This window comes from Erpetoichthys calabaricus, chromosome 9 (genome assembly GCF_900747795.2).
Source record: "Erpetoichthys calabaricus chromosome 9, fErpCal1.3, whole genome shotgun sequence".
NCBI classification, from domain to species: Eukaryota; Metazoa; Chordata; class Cladistia; order Polypteriformes; family Polypteridae; genus Erpetoichthys; species Erpetoichthys calabaricus.
In genome coordinates, this window is record NC_041402.2 from 33,507,958 (window position 1) to 33,528,842 (window position 20,885).

Consider the following 20,885-nt stretch of genomic DNA (forward strand, 5'->3'; position numbering starts at 1 on the left):
GCTTGCAGAATAATATTATCCAGTAGTATAGAAACAGTATTCACACATTTGAACATAATGGTCCACATCTGACCTTTTAAAACCAAAGTATCTCCAGACAACAGACACGGCACCTTTTTTTTGTCAAAGTTCTTCTGTCTCATCATGTTCAACTTTATCGTCTGCTACAGCTTCAGTTTCAGAATGTTCTCTGTCCATTTTCACTGCTCAATACCTCCAGTAACACATGTACTCTGTTGGATGCATATTTTGCGGTGCACCAGTGAAAAAGGTCCCCCCTTAAACAGTTTCCCCCTGTGCCACATTCCGAAAGTTGTTTAGGCATTTTAAACTGGTGTTCCGGTATAAGAAAAAAACCATCTCGTAACAAAAATACCGGTTTTTGGCATGAACCGTTATACCGCCCAGCAGTACTGGTCACTATTCTTTTAAAATGTTCTTGTATTTTTGTACTTAATGATGTAAATACATTTTATGGATATATGCATCTTAATGAGTCTGTCAAGTAGGTTTTAGTCAGATTGAGAAGTTTGAGTAATTGTCTAGTTTGGTACTCCCATTACTTGGCTTTGCACATTTTTGGTAACCAATCATCTTTCCCACCTTGAGTTCATCAGAGTATTCTGATTCACTGGGACATTTATGATGACTCTTGGCTCCGGTCTTTATAGTCATTGAGTTCCAGCTATAATGTCTCCCTTCCTCTTTTTTCTTTTACTTATGACCTAGGTCTTTTCTTAATTTAAACAGTGTATCACTATCTTGTCCATTTCTGGGTTCTGTACCTTTTTTCCCCATCTTCCCCCTACTTTATAGATGGTAGCAGCACTGTATACATATTTGTGTAAGCCATCGTACAGGTCCCTACCACCTTTCTCAAACTGGCAGTGCATGGAAATGGATTTTTAGAAATACTTTTTCCTCAAAGACGCCAAACTATCAACTTTTCTAGAACTAATTTGTACATTGCCTATACAATATGTTACTCTCTATAAATGTTATTCCATGGGTCTGGCTGTGGATACTAACTACTGTCAATGTATAATGGATGCTCCCGGGACATTTTTATATCTTGTAGGAATTCTTATTTGTTCAAGCTTTCTGGTCTGCTATTTCTAATTTTCTGTGTTTCATTATTTCTACTAATATAATGACTCTAATATTTCTTTGCCTAGACCTCTTTTCTCTTCCTCATACTATTGTGCAGCTGAGGGTATTCTGTTTAGGTGGAATTGCTGCAAAAACTGTATTAGCCTCTTGCTGGAAATCCGCAGACCCTTTCTTATTTTAAGGAAATCGTTTTATAATCTGCTTCTACTTGAACTTTTTGTAGTATAGGATCAATGGGTCATCTGGCCCCAGTATTGAAAGAAGGAATTCAGTAGTGAAGATAGTCCATGGACAGATAGCAGGTATCGACTGAGTAGATCTTGCTATTGGTGTTTGACACTTTCTTTATATTTTTAAGCTGATATACCTGTGGCTTCCTTCTGTCTGGATAGCTTGGGTAGTCTCTAAACTTTTGTATTTTTCTTGGCACTTGCTTAAAGGGATTGGTTATTGGGGTGGATGTGGGGCGAATTATGGATGGGTGGCAAATGGAGCATAATGATCCATTTCTGTGTTCTGTCAAGCATGGTACAAATATGACTTACTTTTTTTTTTTCTATGATACTAATTTTGCCAGAGTTTTGATTTTAAACATCCCAGCATTCAACAGGAAAAAGTGGTAACTAAAACTGATTGATCTGATTTTGAAGATGAATTCATGAATTGATGTCGAAGAGTTTGTTCTTGTCCATATTTGAATAACTTAATATACATTTCACAGAATCTCAAAGCATACTGCCTAGCTTATTTGTTAATATTTGTCTCGCATCTATAGGACTGTGCATAATACTCTGCATATAATGCCCATTAACTTCATACAGTTCTATCATAGCAAAACATTTCCGCAGTGAATGGTTAAGTTAGCTGTGTCAGGCATTTTGATGCACTGCTCCCTGAGCCTACAAAGATCCAACTGAAGAGAAGCAGAACAAGACCGTCTGTTTTATTTTACAGTTTCCAAACAGCTTTTCCATAAATGTACAGTTAAGCCTGCAAAGGGGGATGGTGTTGACTATTTTCACGGTGGCTGGTATTCAGCCATTCTGGTCCATTTGTAAATCTGCAAGTATTTCAAGCTCACTTTGTAGGGTGTCGGAGCCCTTCTGACATTTTCACTGTAATCACACTGAAGCATCAGCATGCCGTTGTAGAGAAACTGAATGAAGAAAGACATGTTTTATCTTTTTCCACAATTTGTAGTGTTCTCTAATGTTTGGGGTATGTTGTCCTTTGAGCTTAGGGACTTTGTACCCGTTACATAACAGAAAGTTTGAATGTACAACTGTGAACCTTAGATAAGCAGAAATATTTTGTGTGTGTGTGTAGAGTAATGCAATTTAGGATGAAATTGCTCAACTTGGTCTTGGCAAATTATTCCTAATGAAGTTAAATTCCTTGTGTTCATATTTAAATTTCTTTAAGGAATTAGAAAAAAAAGTCTTAGTGTACTTTGTATTTTACTTTCTGAAGATGTCATTGTATTGTGATAGTGGAAAAATGTAACTAGGAAATACGTTCTGCATCAGATTTTATTGTGAAGCTATTTTGAGGATTTGACTGATTGCAGGCTTATTTTCCTTTCATCTCTTACACCTTTGAGATTAAGCCACTGCTTTGTAGTTATTTTTTATTTTTGGAGACTTCTAATTGGTATTGGACCATCTTTCGGGACTTGTTCTCATTTACCTATATCAGCATATTCTCTTCTCCTCAGCGTGTTCAAAAATGCACTATACAAGTACAGTACATACAGTGTGCTAGTGTCCATAATTTTTCTCAATACAATAGAGGTTTTTATTTAGTGATGTCTATATTTCCCATCCTCTCTGTGGTTTAATTCTTAAGGTAGTGCAGACACCCAAGCTAAAGTAGCAGTATGTCCTTGTGCACCAGCAGTTCAGACAGCAATATATTTTCAATAAATAATGTCTTCAGTCTCAACTAGGTTGCTAAATATAGGAGGATAATCAGTTTGCAGTCATTTTAATTTCAAGGTGGCATCATGTTAACGGTTTTTCAGGAAGATGTAGAATGTTATTACGAAATGTGCTGAGTGATGACCAAGTAGATGCTTTTCAGTATGATTGCACCACGCCATCAGTTAGTTTTCATCTTGGATTCAGTAACTACAGTATACAGTATATTTATTTATTTGGTTAATAGGCATATTAACGACTTTATACATTTGCCTATTTTTTCTACTACAGGTTGCATGAAGAAATAATTGACTTCTACAAGTACATGTCCCCACGTCCTGAAGAAGAGAAAATGCGGTTAGAAGTTGTGAAGAGAATAGAAGGAGTCATTCGTGAGCTTTGGCCAAATGCTGATGTAAGTACAGCTGTTTTTAAATGTGTTCACATATAAAGGGAACTGTTATCATCATGTCCATTTATCTGCAGGCCTCACCTTGGCTCGCAGTTGACTTTTTTTTTTCTTTTTCAAAATCAGGTATTTTAAAACAAACTGTTTGCTCTACTTTAATTTTGAAACAGTAAAGTAATTCATATGTACCTTGAAGGAGATTATTTCAACTTGTTTACTTCTTCTAGTTTCCTCTTTTACTCATCTCATAGCCACTGCTGACAGCAAAAATGGATCCCCAGTATATGTAACTGCAATACTGGCAAAGTTGAGGACGTGGCAGCCTGATGTTCCCTATACAGCGTCGGCTTGAGTTAAGCTCTGTAACAGCAACTCACTTATTCTGCTGCTTGAAATTAAGTGTTAGTTAAGTGATCTTCACAGCTGTAAAAGTGAGAAGTACAAGCAAGGAATGTAAACAGTTACTTATCTAGAAATGATTCGAAAAGAAAAGGAACACTGTAAGCTTTTATGGATACAGTCAATAAACATACACTTGGTATTTATATTACACCAAAAACAACCTCATGACTGCATTATTTGAAGATTGTAATAATAGAGTATTTCTCAGACACTATAATTTACCTGCAAAGTGCCACAGAAACATGCTATCCATGTTCTATTGCAGCCAACAATTTTAGCTTGGGACTCCAACATAGGTTTAATTTCTCTGACAGATACTTTTGTGTGTTTAGAAAATGTCAACTGTAATTAACCAAAGGCTCTCAGCAACTAACAAGTAACAACAGTATGAAAAATACTTTCACCTTCAAAACAGTGAACCTCGTTCCCACGCCCACCTGAATGTTATGCCATGTATATATTATCTAGCTTGTAGTCTCTTTGGTAGCTTAAATATATAAATTATGTCTGACATGGATTTTATATTTCTGTCATTGAAGACTGACCCTATCATACTGTGGCAGATGTAGTATGGCAAATTTGACTATACAAAATAATTATAAAGGTTTGGAATAGAGGTGCCTTCCTAATTTAAAAATTATGTTAAACTTTATGAATACACAGAGGTTGTGATTTTTTTATTTAAAAGAATTGTTTTTAGTTTACACTAAATTGGCAAAGCAAATTCTGCAAATGAATTGATTTTGCACCCCAAATAAAGTACTATATATAAAACACAAATTAGAGGTACAAGTTGGCTTTATGCCTAATTAAAATTCAAAAAGTAAAGTATTCATGTATGTGACCATCCTAAATAAACTGGCAGTATTTTGCATACTGTGCTCAAAACTTAATTCAACCTTAGTTTGAGTTTTAATGTAAAACATTAGTCCAGTTAATCTCTTTAGTATGACTTTAAAAATGTCTGCATTCCCACAGTTGACAAACAAAATTGAATCAGTTTTATAAAAAAAAAATGTATATTTGTATAACTGTACACTAAGTGAATAAAAGTTTTTAACCATATTTCTCTATGTGCATTCTCCACTTTCATTATGAAGTTGAACTGAGCTAGCATGTATCTATCATCCCCTAGATATAATCAGCAGCTGTAATGGCACATTTAACTACTTGTACCTGTATAACCATGTATGTGACAAGTAAAGAATCTTGACTGTATATAATAAAAAACAGTAATTAAGTTACCCAAATCCAACACCAACTGAAATAGATTTTTTTATGTGTTGCTCTTTTCAGTTGATACACCTACAGTCCTATACTATTATGACTATTTGTCTATAGAAGCCACATAATTGTTTGAGTGTACTGTATTCCTCCTTTGTACGATTTAAGAGTTTAACAAGTTCATATTAAATGCATCCATAGTGCTCCTTTAAAGTTTAACTGTTACTGTACTTTAAGTGTAGTATTTTAACTAAAATCATTCAGTCAAAATTAGTGGTTTTGTGAAAGAAAAGTTTTACATTTACAAATTGCATGATGTTTAGTTCAAGTACTGGATACAAAAGAAAAATAGTAAATGAGAATTAACTCATGTAAAAGTAAGTGAGCCATTTATTTCAGTAAACTGTTTGCTGCTATGACACAAAAACACAACAATAAGAACTGACTAACTAACTCTTCGTGGGTGAAAAAAAAAATCCTATACCAGCAATCAATAATCGGTTGGTGAAATAGCTTTAAATAAACAACAAAATCCAAATGAAAAAAACATCAAAATAAACACTTGTTGTTTTCTAGTATCAGTGGCAGCAGCTGTGATCTTTTGTAGGCACAACAGGTGAAATCTGATTCAAAGCTAACTTGAATGAATGTTGCAACAAACTGCTAACACTGCCCTGACTGAGCACAGCAAGAAGGAAAATACCTATAACAAGAATAACTAACTAACTAAATGAGATTCCATTACTTTTAACATTGCAGTGTGGATGTGGGTGATGCTTTAGCACTGTATTAAACAGTTTGCAGTGAGTTGATCAAGTTAAATTTAGCACACTTCATTTTCTCTAAAGGTTACTCTTTTGCTTCCAGATGTTAAACAATCTGATGTGTAGCTTATATACTGTTGTCAAGTTTTTTAAAATCATAAACATTAATTTTGTTAAGGTCTGCATTAAAAGCTTCAATGCATCAAGGCAAATATATGTTTATATATACAGTGGAACCTCCGGTCACGAACGTCTCGGACCACGTACAAATGGGTTACGACCAAAAAGTTTGCCAAACTTGTGCATCTGCTGATGACCACACACTCGGGTGACGAACAAGCCAGTTTCCCTTCCCTCCCTATATATGCATATACTGTATGTAATTATGTATGTGTGTATATATAGGCAAATATCAGAGTCTGTAATGTATAGATGTGTTGAGCTATTAATCCACCCCCCTTACACCCACACCTCATTTGCTCAATATTGCCTTTGATTTCTGTATGTCTAATCTGGTAGATTATCGAAAGTTTAGGAATAAAAAACTATTTTAAGATACAGGACTTATTTTCTTCCTTTTTGGATTTCTAAATACAAATATGCAAACTAAAACGGGAATACTGTTTACCCCACATCCAATATATAAACATTGAATAATTTATACAAAACACTAAGAAGGTTGCTGTTTTTGTTCCTGCTTGTAACAGTTCAATATAGAGCGAAGACTGTGGGAAATGAACGGATGAAGGCTTGTTCTACGTGGACTCATCACTTTTGGTGTGAATTACTGGTTAGTGTAGTTGTCTGAACACTGATCAAGTACAAATATTTTGACGGTACAAGTAGGCAGAAGTGTTCTGCAGTACAGTAAGTTGCTGCTGCGTGTCCACTTATACGATATATAATGGAACAGTGAACATTTTGAGAACTTTCCTTAGCAGACACCCATTTTGCTGGGTTGGTGGGAGGGCATATTGTAGGTGCTGCATGTATAGACGTTGAGCTGTTTGAGCTGACATTGTGGGCAAAACTAAACCATTTGCAAATAGCAGAATTAAGGCTGCCTGTTCTAAATTCTTCCTTTTTTGATCCTTTCTCAATTTATTTGTCATGCTCATCACTGCCAGGCAACATGGGCAGAACTGACATTATCACACTTGAAAAAGCGCTGGAGATTTTGCAGAATTTATTTCCTGTTCAGAAGAAGTTACGGAAAATCATAGTGGTGAACACCTTGATATTACCTGTTGATTGCTCATTTTCTTAAATATTGAATTGAAAATTTGATGTATTGCCCAGCCCAATTATCACTAAAAAAATGTGTTATACACAGTTTTGTCCAGTAATTAACTCTGAAAAGAGTGATGTAGTTTGCTTTTAGTTAAAAAAAAAAACACAGCTTTCATTGCAGTTAAGTAACTGTGAATGAAGTACAGAAGTCTTCAGCGTCTTTAATTTTTACTGCTTTGTGGAGTTTAAAACAGTTGTCTCACATAGCAGTCAATTGCGTCCTTTTCTTTTGCTTGTAAGTTTAACAGCGTGTATCGGCTCCACCTTTTTCTAAAGTGTTTTTAAAGTGAAGTTCTTGCTTGTAGAGATACAAATTGTAGCAGCTGTAATTTAAGCATTTTCATGTTACACTTTCAAAATATTTTATATACTGTTGCACTAAATCAGCTTTTATAGTAGAACATACCTCATTTGCTGCTAACGGAAAAACCAGGGGTTCCCATTGTAGACCTTTCTAAGGGAAATTCGTTTGAGCAACAACTCTATAGTCTGTTGCTTCTGATCAGGAAAAACATACAAGTATCCCAACAGCAAATATTAAGGGTTCTACAAAATGATTTTTGTAATTGTTCACAAATATGTCTATGGCAGGATTTGTGTAACTTTCAATTTCTGAAAGGAAAATTTCTCAAAATTGCAAATTCTTAGTTGTTTCAATTGGTTTTATTTTTATTTATTTATTTATTTTTTACAATTTTTTTATTGTGCAAAATTAAATAATATTTGCACTGGACCACCAAAGTTCTAACAGTTTGGTCCAGTGACAATGTTCAATATAACTTGTAGATGGTATTACAATTCAGGTGCAATGCAAAACACCAAAGAAAAAAAAAAAAAGTTTCATGCGAATAGACAGACATGATAATGTCCGTCTGTGGTATCTTATTATATCCAAATTCACCTATAAAGCAGCAAAAAGAATTGGTTCTGATTCCACCATGTTGGGTTTTTCCTTGCACATCTTGTTTACCACCCTCACCCTAAAGAACAGTACAGGTTAGGACAAGAGTGTATGTTTGAGTGTGCTCTCACATAGGCTGGTGCCTTGACTTGGTTTGGTTCCTGCCTTATGCCAGATGCTGCCATGATGGGTTCTGTCTCCCTGTAAACATGGGATTAGATAAGTAGATCTAGTAAACACTACTGAGTGTTTGGTTGGGTAATATTTAATTCCAATATAAACTGTATTCAAGAATAGATTATAAAGAGTTTTTTTCTGTATTTAATGAAAATGTTTGATTCATTTCATATTTTGTTTTGAACATTTTACGTGTGCATGTTTTTTTTTTTTTTGTTGAACTTGTGAACCAGAAAAATTAAACTTAAAGTGAGCACCACATGAAATAATTTGTCCATGTACAATCTACAATATCCTTGATGTAACACATAATTTGTACTTTTTTCTAAATTTTTATTAGCTTCAAATAATCTTTATATTAAATATTCTGATTGTCTGGAAACCAGCTCCAGGTTAACTTATTGTGTGGTTTGGTGCTTGTCAGTACCCCAAAAATTATATTCTACTTTGTTCAGTTACTATTGGCTACCTATATGCTGCTTAAAATGCACTTGACTGGCTCCAGAGCTAAAGCATTGTCTTAAGTTGTGTTTGGACTTTCATAAAAAACGTTTTAGCAGTATTCAGCTGAATCAGGCGAAATAAACTGCAGTTAAGTTAGGCAGGCGAGAGAAATTATTTCAGATATCAGTGTCCACAGCATTGTAAATATACTTTTAACTCTGTACCTCTGACTCACGGTAACATTAATCATAGGGTGTTTTTTTGCGCAACGCTTGCTCTTTAATGCTAATTTTAGTCATAATTGCACTGAACTATAGGTGTAGTAGAATCATGTATTACAATATAGGCACTCTTGTTAAACAATCAGTTATACACAGTCCTGTGTATGAACCTGTTTAATACAATTCAGGGTCTTGCACAGGAAGGCAGAGCCTGTTTTAGCAGCAGTTGGGCATAAAACAAGCACCAGTCCATTACAAGATAAGAAATGTCACTCATTTATAAGAAAATATGTAGGTAAGAATCAAAGAAACTTGAGGAAATTGTCATGGCACCATGTATAGTGTGAAATAGTATTAAGATGGGTGGTGGTTGGGGTTGACTTGCGCTAAAACAAGTATTCAAAACAAGTATTTGGGACAACAGTATTACCCTCTTATCTTTCATACCGACAAGTACATGAATATCACTTAATTTTGATGATGTTGATGTTTTAGTGAAGTCGTCTTTTTGCATTCATTCTTGTAACAAAAGAATACTTGGAGGCTGGTCATCAATTTGGCTGTGGTTTCTGGTGTTGGTGGAAATGGCAAATTAGTAAATGTGATATTTGAACTTTAATCTGGAAGATATTTCAGACTTTCCCAAAACCTTAGTACATTAGTTTATCCATGACAAAAAAGACTTTTTTTCAACCAGATCTGGTGACTTATTAATGTGACTCCCCTGCTATGGTGATGGTCAGATGGGCACCTCATATTAGATAGATAGATACTTTATTAATCCCAGGGGGAAATTCACATACTCCAGCAGCAAAAAATATTAAATTAAAGAGTAATAAAAAAATGCAGGTAAAAAACAGACAATAACTTGAATAATGTTCAACGTTTACCCCCTCTGGTGGAATTGAAGAGTCGCATAGTTTGGGGGAGGAATGATCTTCTCAGTCTGTCAGTGGAGCAGGACAGTGACAGCAGTCTGTCGCTGAAACTGCTCCTCTGTCTGGAGATGACACTGTTTAATGGATGTAGTGGATTATCCATAATTGATAGGAGCCTGCTGAGTGCCCGTTGCTCTGCTACGGATGTCAAACCGTCCAGCTCTATGCCAACAATATAGCCTGCCTTCCTCACCAGTTTGTCCAGGCGTGAGGCATCCTTCTTCTTAATGCTGCCTCCCCAGCACACCACTGCGTAGAAGAGGGCACTCGCCACAACCATCTGATAGAACATCTGCAGCATCTTACTGCAGATGTTGAAGGATGCCAGTCTTCTAAGGAAGTACAGGCGGCTCTGTCCTTTCTTGCACAGAGAATCAGTATTGGCAGTCCAGTCCAATTTATCGTCCAGCTGCACTCCCAGGTATTTATAGGTCTGCACTCTCTGCACACAGTCACCTCTGATGATCACGGGGTCCATGAGGGGCCTGGGTCTCCTAAAATCCACCACCAGTTCCTTGGTTTTGCTGGTGTTCAGTTGTAGGTGGTTTAAGTCGCACCATTTAACAAAGTCCTTGATGAGGTTTCTATACTCCTCCTCCTGCCCACTCCTGATGCAGCCCACGATAGCAGTGTCGTCAGCAAACTTTTGCACGTGGCAGGACTCCGAGTTATATTGGAAGTCCGATGTATATAGGCTGAACAGGACCTGAGAAAGTACAGTCCCCTGCGGCGCTCCTGTGTTGCTGAATTTAAACTGCAGTATGCCAAGTTTAGGAATCTGAATGATGAGATCTGTTTGCGGGACTGTCCAATCTTATTATACTGGTTTCTGTAGAACAGATGGGAATTTTGTTGAAATTTTATTGTTTGGTCCTCCTCAAGATGCTATTTGTCTTGTATGTTTCTCTATTGGAGTATCCTGATGATCCATTGTTACTTATCTTCATGTAATAAGAACATACACAACATATGGTGTGACTGTTATATATAGTGTTGGCTGAAATTAATATCCATATGAGAAAGACAGGAACATGAATATACTGCTTTAGGAGCATGAAACGCAACTTGTAATGCAGTACTACTCTTGGAAGTTTTTTTTTTTCTTTTTAGTAGGGCCTGTGCAATTGGTTTCTGTTTCAACCAGTAGAGGGCTCACTTCACTAACACTTGGTATTGAACAGTAGCACTTGGATGCAAAAGAATGTTAAAAATAGTTAGTAATCAATTTGTGTTACAATTACGGTATGAAGGCTCATGTAATTAAAACATCGTTTCTGGGTTAATGTAGTCATTGCTTAGGAGGTATTTATGAGCTATTTATTTATGTATTTTTTTTCTTGTGATTTAGGTTCAGATATTTGGAAGTTTCAGCACTGGCCTTTATTTGCCAACAAGGTAGGTGGCTGCGTTTTATTCAGGTGGCATAGTTCAATCAAAATTCTTTTAGATATAAATGACAAAAGTTTGCAATTGTTAATAATGAATGGATTTTGTTAAAGTAACATCTTCTTTCAAGGTATTATTGACCTACATATATTTTCCTGTAGAATTACACACTTCTGTTTTCAGTCAGTTTTACTGTTAACATAATTCTTTTATGGATTTAAGTGGCTGCTGAATAAATTTCTTGTTCAGGTGCATAAATGCAAAAATAAGGCTGATTGTATCTCTTTCTGAATTCATCTTATCTGTAGTCCTGATCTCTGACACCAAACCTTATGATGATATAGACAAATACATTTTATTTTAAATGCATTTATCTTTATTTTAGTGATATTGATCTTGTCGTTTTTGGAAAATGGGAGAAATTGCCCCTGTGGACATTGGAGGAGGCTCTGCGGAAGCACAATATAGCTGATGAGAATTCAGTTAAAGTCCTGGATAAAGCTACGGTGTGTATAGGGATAGTGGGTGTTTTTAGTCAAAGTGAAGACCCTTTTAAATCTTTTTACTCTTCATTTTCTGTGGTTTTCATTCAGAAATGTATCTGTGTCTTTACAGGTTCCTATTATCAAGCTTACAGATTCTTACACAGATGTCAAGGTTGACATCAGCTTTAATGTCCAAAATGGGGTAAAAGCTGCAAAACTTATTAAAGATTTTATACAGGTGAGATCAGAGATGTGCATAGTTTAAAAACAAAAACAATCTGTCTTGATTGACATTTTCTTACTCTTAACCTTCTGAGGAATTTTAGAATTTAAATGGCCACTGTAGTTGTTTTAACTCCTGTATGACAAATTGAGCTGTTCTGAACTAAAAATTTGGTTAATTCTAATTCTTTTAAATTACCATATTTTTGTGAGACACCTTTTGATAAATGTAGTGTAGTACTTTCTTTTTATCCTTTTATTTTCTGTCAGTCTCTGTTTAATTCTTCAGCAAGTTTGGAATTGGTTTAATTTACCCATTCATATATTATTGCTAATTTTCTGTACTTTAAAGTTGTTAATCTGTCAACACCTCAATTTTCTTGATGCAATTCATTTTCTGATTAAATGACTTATTAGGTGCTAAAATTTCACTATAGTTTGATTATATTGAATTCAAATGATGCAAGCAGCTCTGTGCATGCCTATATTTTCCATGCATGTAATTTTTATACACAAAAACACCGGGTATTGGTTAATAAGTATACTTACTAGCTTCCAGAATGCAGATGTAGGCACTAAATAAATTTTCCAGGAGAAGAAAATTTGGCCCCAAACTCAACTTTCACTGGGTAAACTCATCATGGTGAGCTACAACGCCTATCTGTGCCATGTCCCAAAAATGCCTCCTTGGAGTACCAAAACCCCAACAGATGCAGCAACTAAATAAAGTTTCCTAAGGGGAAAAATTTCTGAATGAAAGGTAGTCTATGGTATTCTGCTGTACAAATGGGGAATCTTTGCAGACCTCTTCAGAGACAGATTTAGCATTACACTCACTGTATTAGTTTTCATTGAAATCATACTGTTTATCTAGATAAAACTATTCCCAACAGTTATTTGATGGTTATTTCTTTAAAACTGTTGAGTCATTTGGTTATTCCTGGTGTAACAGATAGAGGTGTCGTCCACCTCTTGAACCCTCAGGTACCACTGTGAACACCAGGTAAAAGTATAACAACTCTTTATTTTATCGTTGTCACGTGCAGAAAGCACTCTCCACACCACACTACTCATAAACACAAACTCTCTCAACAATAACCAATCCTCCTCGCCCAGACACTTGCCACCCTACCTCCCAGCTCAGCTCAGTGTCTGGGCTTTCCCACAGTCCTTTTATATCCCCTGACCCGGAAGTGGTTCCTGGCCAAACCCACAAGTCCGTATTCCTTCCGGGTCAGGGTAAACAGTCCTTTTCTTCACCCCGGGAGCACGTCGTTCCTTCCTGTCACGTGACTGTGACGTACTCCCGGGTTATAGGGCACATAAGAGCCCATGAGCCTCCCTACAGCGACTCCCGGTGGTCCCCAAGGTATCCAGCAGGGCTGTGTATACAAACTACATAGTCCATGAGGCCCTGCTGGAACTCGGGGCACGATCATGCTATCCGGAGGGCTCCTTCTGGCGGTGGCGACCGGAGTCTGTAGCCGGTCGTCCATCACACTTGCTACTGGAAATAAGTGCATTGTTGGTATGTGTTCGTTCAGTTGTGTTTTTGATAATTTTGAGGTTTCAAACCAGAAAATGTTAAATGTCCTGTTCTCATCTTTTATGACTTCTTATGTCATGTATTTGTCATAGTAGTGGCATTGTTGTGTATAGAATACAATGAAATTGTTATTGTATGTCCCATTAGTATGCCACGTACGAGGCCTTTTTAAATTCTGTATAAATGTGGTGTTACAATTTAAATAAAGATTTGTTAGGATGCAGCTGAAAAGAGCAGTTTGTTTTATAAAAGGGTCAAATATCTAGGGCACTTTACTTACTGCTAAGTATGTGATTCACCCTTGTGTCTGTTTTTCCTCATGAACTCCTGATGACTTTTAAATGGGAGAGAAAAATAAAAATGTTTTATAGCAGACTTCATGGAAGTTAAGCATGTACTGCTTAGTTGTACTTAATTGGCTGTTTCATGAGACAGGAATTCATTTGTGAATTCCATGCTGTCCTAGCAGATGAACCTAGTTTCAGCATGAGAAATGGTTTCTAAGAAGCATTCTGGCAGTAATGACATTTCCACATCTGCCAAGGAAGTTGAGATTACTTTATTGCATTAAATTGAGTTTTGGCAGAACAGATCTGTGCATTCTCATCAAGAGAAGCTTTACAGGACAGTTTATCCAGCGATGATCAGGTGTTAGGGACACAAATTTGTATGTAACATGTGTGCCGAAGAGTTGAACAAAATGTTATTGATTGGTTTCTGTAAGAGCTTATGTGCAGGATTTATTAACAACCTCCCTGGTCTGCATAAAAAACAGTTTTTGTTGCTTTAATTGTCGTGTACTCTAATAGGATTTGACTAATTATTCTGTGTTATTTTTGTGTATTTTGTGCTTAATCGGTAGGTTGGTTTGGGAGAGATTGTAAAGAAAGACATTAATGGTTGCTCCACCCTTCTCCCGCTTTCTGATTACATCTGTTTTCTTTGCAATGTTTTCATTTATAGAAGTACCCAGTTCTTCCATACCTTGTGTTGGTGCTGAAACAGTTTTTGTTACAAAGAGATCTGAATGAAGTCTTCACTGGTGGTATTGGCTCTTATAGTCTCTTCCTTATGGCTGTCAGTTTCTTGCAGGTAAGTTTTTGGCCTGTGTTAGCAATTTAAAAAACCTGACAATTCAACATCGTCCTAATCTAAGGGCTTCTGTGTTCCAGATGCATTATAGAGAAGATGCCACCTGCCCCAAAGCCAACATTGGTGTTCTTTTAATAGAGTTCTTTGAACTCTATGGTAGACAATTTAATTACTTGAAAACTGGCATTCGAATAAAAGATGGTGGTTCTTATGTGTCCAAGGATGAGGTGCAGAAGAGCATGGTAGACGGGTATAGGCCGTCAATGTTGTATATTGAAGACCCCTTACAGCCCGGTAGGTGTATGAATTCTTTATTTGCTTTTCTCACCAGTATGACTATTAGTTTCCTAAAGATGACGTATAGGAGTATAAACAAATTTTTTCAAATATATTAAAAGCAGTCAATTAGGCATACCGTGTTTCCCCGAAAATAAGATCGGGTCTTATATTAATTTTTGCTCCAAAAGATGCACTAGGGCTTATTTTCGGGGGTAACTTATATTTATTCATGTACAATATACATTTATCCAAATACAGTCATGTCATCTTCTTCTGGAATATTGTCATAACTCTCCACATTCAAACCCTGAATTTCTTGCTACTCCAGCTGCGCTTCTGGGGCTTCCTCCTGACCTGACAACAGCATCGCCACACAGAACACATTAAATTTATAATATTCCAGCTCTCTGCACATTTAGATTTATACTTGATTATCACTTTCATGATGAAATGCATTACAATATGTATGGTACATTATACAGATAAATCGTTAACTTTGTTTAAATAATGAATACTGTGTGTTATGGATGCTGTATTGCGCCCGACCCGACACAGACTCACACTGAGGCACATGTAAAACACAAAGGACTTTTATTTTTCTTCACCTGTGGGGCACGTCTTCCCCGTGAACACCACAGGCAATACACAATCTCAAAAGCACTTAACTCCACACAACACAATCCTTCCTCTGGCACCACCACTCCTCCCAGGCAACCTCTTACTCCTGATTCTGGCCATCGAATGGAGAGAGGCGACCCCTTTTAAGCTCACCCGGACGTGCTCCAGGTGCCTCCCGATAACCTTCCGCCGGCACTCCCAGGTGTGGCTGAAATGCTGGCTGTGCAGCCAGAAGCACTCCGGGTGTCCCTGGTCTTCTTCCCCCCAGCACTTCTGAGTGTGGCGGAAGTGCTGAGGGCCAGGGCTCCACAGGCATCGGGGCGCCCCCGGCGGTGACCACGGGCCCCTATAGGGTTCAGCTTCCAAGCTCTGTTTCCGTGGTCCCCATACCATCCAGGGTGGCTGCCATCTCGTGGTTCGGAGGAGGCGTAGTCCCTCTTCTGGTCCTTCCGGGTGTCCCGGCTGGGTACCACCCCCAGCTGCTCACCACAACTGTTTATAGTTACACATATGGGGTGGCATGGTGGCAGAGCGGTAGCACTGCTATCTCGCAGGGAGTCACGTCCCTTGTGATCCCTGCCTGGAGTTTGCATGTTTTCCTGGTGGGTTTCCACAGTGGGCTCAGTTTTCCATCCTAAGACATGAAGGTTTGGGGATTTGGTGAAGCTACAATGACGCCAATGTATGTGTGTGTGCTTGTATTCACCTTGCGATGAGCTGATGCTCTGTCCAGGGATTTTGTTTCTGTCTTGCGCCGATGCTGCTGGAATGGGCACATCCCCGAATTGGTGGATGTAATCATTAAACATCCTATTCAGAGTTATTGTGGCAAGGCGTCCTCGGAATTTAATGGATGTTTTGGGCACACTCGCCGTATTTTAGCGTGAAGTATAAACCCGGCCTTAGGCGCCTTACTTTTCAGCTGACGATCTTGACTAGGGCTTATTTTTGGGGTAGGGCTTATATTACAGAGCAGCCCGAAAATCATGCTAGGGCTTATTTTAGGAGTAGGTCCTATTTTCGGGGAAACACAGTAGAATTGCATCATAACGTTTGTCTTAAGCAAAATTATTGGGTAAAAAAAAAAACAATTACAACATTATTTTGTAACTGGTTTGATTAAATTTTGTTGCATGAATTAGTGAGGGCATTCATATTAGTGATTAGCAAAAGTTACCGATATGTTGTTGTAGTTTTGAAGTATTGTTTGTTTGTTCATACTTTTTTGCTATAGTGGCTGACAGTAGCTGTATATTATAGCTGATTTGTCACCAAAAATGCTTCTAGTTTAGTTTAATGCCACGGCTCCTCAGCAAGACCATACCATACCCCTGCCTTATTGGGGAAATTATGAGTTCAATAGGATTTACAAAAGAAAATCTCACCCCATCTAATAGTCATAAATGCAGTTGTATGTTTAATTATATACAGTGTACTTGAATCACAAAGAGGAATAAAAAGTAGAATGAAATGCAAAACAGCAGGGATCCAATAGCTTCCTTATTTCAAAATCTGTTCACTATTTGTGCGAAGGGCACAAAATCCTTATCTGAACTTGTGTGACTAGTAGTGCTGGGCGGTATGACCAAAATTCTGTATCACGGTATTTTTATACCGGTTTCACTGTATTCAGTAGTATTTTTTTCCCCATGCATGAGTGGATGTTAACCACATTTTCCACTGCAATTACTGCAGTAGACTAGCTAAGAATAACCTATTCCACTGTCGTGAGAATTGTACAAAAAACATTTTAATGTGCACACAAGTATTAATACAGGCTTGCTTGGCCCCATAAAGTGGCACTAATGAAGAGAAGGAATCACATTGCATGACAGTTGCAGTCAAAATATAGAACCTTTTTACTGAACACATTTTGCAAACAGCTTAAACTATAATTTTGACAACATATTTTCAAACATCCAAAGAGGCATTTAGACTTAGTAAAATATCCAGAGGTGCTTGTCAAAAGTTGTATTGCACTGAACATGTCTTGGAAAAGGAATAAATAGTAAATATTTTTTGTAAACCAACTACAGTTTTTGTTAATGTTAACAATTTCTGTCCACTGACACGTTAGCTATTTGGATTGTAATGGCGTTGGTTATCTCGATCCACCGCTTGCTTTTTTTGTTGTAGGCAGTACCTCTAGCAAACGCGTCTACAAGTGATGTCTGACTCGAGTGTCCTCTAGTTTTTTCAGTTTTACCTGAGGACATGTAGGGTGCCAATCTTAGTTCCATACATTAATGGTACACCAAAGCATGTTTGCGGCTAAGGTGGTGCAGCAAGTTGCTCTGGTTGCTGCCTCAGCCGACAACTTTAGCTCGACAGCATTTGCAGTAAATAGATATTTGGTCCACATCCGACCTTTTAAAACCAAAGTATTTCCAGACAACAGACACGGCTCCTTTTTTCGGCAAAAGTTCTTCTGTGTCATCATGTTCAACTTTGTCTGCTACAGCTTCAGTTTCAGAATGTTCTCTGTCTATTTTCACCGCTCAGTACCTCCACTAACACATGTACTCCGTTGCATGCGTGTTTAGCGGTGTAGCAGTGAAAAAGGTCCTCCCTTAAACAGTTTCCCGCTGCGCCACGTTCTGAATGTTGTTTAGGCTATTTAAACCGGTGTTGCGGTATAAGAAAAATCCATATCATAACAAAAATAAATGGTTTTCGGTATGAACCAGTAATCCTCTCAGCACTACTGACTAGACTTATTTTCACTTGTCATTTGCTAAAGTCTTATGATTGGTTCACTGAAATGATTATCCTCACACTACTTGTTGGACACCAAGACATTTTGTGGACTTTAGTCTGAAGGTTTCAGATGTTTTGTTAACACATCTTCAAGACTGGATAATTCTTAGAAACTTTTACTAACCTTGAAGTTTCCCGGGCTTATAAACATTCCAAGCGCTTACCTGGATGGGCCATGTGGTCAAATTCCCTGAGGGTCATCCGGCTCACAGGATCCTCATTGTTGAGGACTCGAGTGGCAAGATCAGGCGAAGGGGACACCCACGAAACAGCTGGCTCTGGCAGATAGATAATAATTTCACAGATGGGACTGGACCGCGTGTCTGCCTTTGGGGGGATTGCCAACCAGGATCCCAAGCTGTTTTGTCACGTGTTGGATGCAGCAACACACTGTACCAGTGCATGCTCGCCAACCTCACCTGACTACTTATAATAGATGAAAACGTATATTTTTTTATATAGAATTCAGCAAATGAAATTAGGTTCACAAGAACTTTGAGGGAAAAACTTGAGGTTAACATATATATAAATCCATAAGAGACGTTTATATGAATTTTTAATGTGGAAACCTGCATCTATGAGCGAGATGAATTGGCATTGGTGTTTTGCTAATTGTATTTACTGACCAATAACTCATGTGGGCATGTCAGTGACACTGGTGAAAGTGACTCATGATCTTGTTATATACTGTTTAGATTTTCTTTAAATGCACTCTTTAGATTTTCATAGTAATGCATTCATAAGCTTTACTGTTTCAAAATTGAAATTGTTACGGTAAGTAAAGCAGAATAAAGCAATTAAACTACTATATTACATTGGCCTTTAATTAGATTTGTATCATAAGGGTAATTTTAATTAGAATTTTATTAACCTACACACTGATATCAACTACTGACAGCCTTGCTGAAGAAAATTAAAAATAATTAGTCAATAGCCTGTTTCCATCTACATAATAACACCTTATACTTTTGCATTTTCTTTAAGTTAAATTTATTTAAAATAAACTGAAAAGGAAAGAAAAATGACATCCCCACTTAATATGGTGCATTTGCTATGAAATATGTTTTATCTTCATTCTCACCAATGTGTCAGGAGAAAATGTTGGAGGATGGAAAATCTAAATGTTTTTCATCATCCCACTCAAGTTAGAGTGTGATATTTCTAAGGTTTATTCTGAATGTAAGATGCTGTAATTACTGTTGTAATTATTGCTTACAGCAAAACATTGAGTTATTTATTTTTGCAGGTAATGACGTTGGAAGAAGTTCCTATGGAGCCATGCAGGTGAAGCAGGCCTTTGATTATGCGTACATTGTCCTTAATCATGCTGTTTCTCCAATTGCCAGATGTTATCCAAACACTGAATCTGAAAGGTATTAGTTTTGGATTAGACACCAAATGTTTATTTTCCTTTTCAAAATGCTTTCTGTGGGTAGGTCTCTTTCATATACTGTAAATTGTTGACCAATAAAATCCTAGTTTACATTTCATATTACTTATTCAGAACTCATTTGGGCATATTCTGATCAGAGTTAAAAACTCCACCAAAACCAAGGCTTATACCATAGTGCTCCTCAGGCCCAACTGGGTAAAGTGGTTTTATCCAGGTCTGTTGGTTGATTGAAAATAGTGAATTGTCCTGCAGTCTTTTCCTAATGTTTGCATCTGTGGCTGTGTGGTGATGTCAGTTTAGCACTAATTTTATATTTTGTCATCTGAAAAGCATTTTAGGACGCATTATAAGAGTAACCCAAGAAGTAGTAGAGTACCGGGACTGGATTACTAAAACATGGGGTTCACCAGTGCCGAGTGGTGCAGCACTTAATGGTAAGTTCTTTTCTTCCTGGTTCAGCCTGTTAAGATACTAATAGATGGGTCATAGCTAATTTTAATGACTAAGATATTCAAGGACATAAAGTCATGATTATGGTAATATATATTTGTCAGTATGAAATTAACAGAAATGCAAGCAAAAACTCGTATGAGGTTGTGCTTGTACATCAGTAGACTTGAGTATTCTTTTATTTTTTTATGTGCAGGTAATGATGTAACATTGTTAGTTGAACCGCAGCAGCTTGACAAATGCAACAACAATGTCTCAGAAGAGCTAGTTACAGCAGGGCAGTCAAAAAGCAAACACTCCTCCAATTCTTCCTCGGGTTTGCCTTCTTACTCATCTTCCTCCACAATGTCAAGCTCCAGTGATGCTGTAAGTGTTTTCCTTCCTTATAACAACTGTTAGTATTGTCTCCAAATGTAGATGGGACAGTATGTTTATCTTGTGATTCTTGAGCTGTTCTTTGCATCTTAGTCTGTAATATATAGATGTGTTGAGTTTTAACACATTAAATGTGTTAATTTCCTTTTCCTGTTTATAAATTAAATAAGACAACAAGACTATAATAATGAGAGGTTTGAAACTTTGTAAACAGAGCCATTTCATTAGCTTAATGCTGTGTGTTCCTTTCTGGCTTACCATATGGCAGGGGGTTTTGATTAAATTTACTTAGACACTCTCTGTGTGTGTGTGTAATAATATATATATATATATATATATATATATATATATAAAAGCTAAACTTGCAAACAGCATTATCGTTACTCATATTGTAAGAGTTCTTCTTTGAGCATCACATAAAGTTAATATTAAAGTTTAATAATATAGGAGCCATTACTACTGTTCTCCTGTAATTGATTGCCTGAT

General features: G+C 37.1%; 1 protein-coding gene across 1 annotated transcript in view; it reads left to right on the forward strand.

Moving 5' to 3' along the window:
• The window catches only part of tent4b (terminal nucleotidyltransferase 4B), a 44,644-nt gene that overhangs the window by 21,318 nt on the left and 2,441 nt on the right, over window positions 1–20,885 (forward strand). The window contains exons 2-10 of the mRNA XM_028809264.2: window positions 3,318–3,441; window positions 11,145–11,191; window positions 11,568–11,688; window positions 11,798–11,905; window positions 14,399–14,527; window positions 14,608–14,821; window positions 19,428–19,554; window positions 19,905–20,008; window positions 20,221–20,390. Of these exons, the coding sequence (XP_028665097.1) occupies window positions 3,318–3,441; window positions 11,145–11,191; window positions 11,568–11,688; window positions 11,798–11,905; window positions 14,399–14,527; window positions 14,608–14,821; window positions 19,428–19,554; window positions 19,905–20,008; window positions 20,221–20,390 (1,144 nt within the window). The remainder of the gene's footprint in view (window positions 1–3,317; window positions 3,442–11,144; window positions 11,192–11,567; window positions 11,689–11,797; window positions 11,906–14,398; window positions 14,528–14,607; window positions 14,822–19,427; window positions 19,555–19,904; window positions 20,009–20,220; window positions 20,391–20,885) is intronic.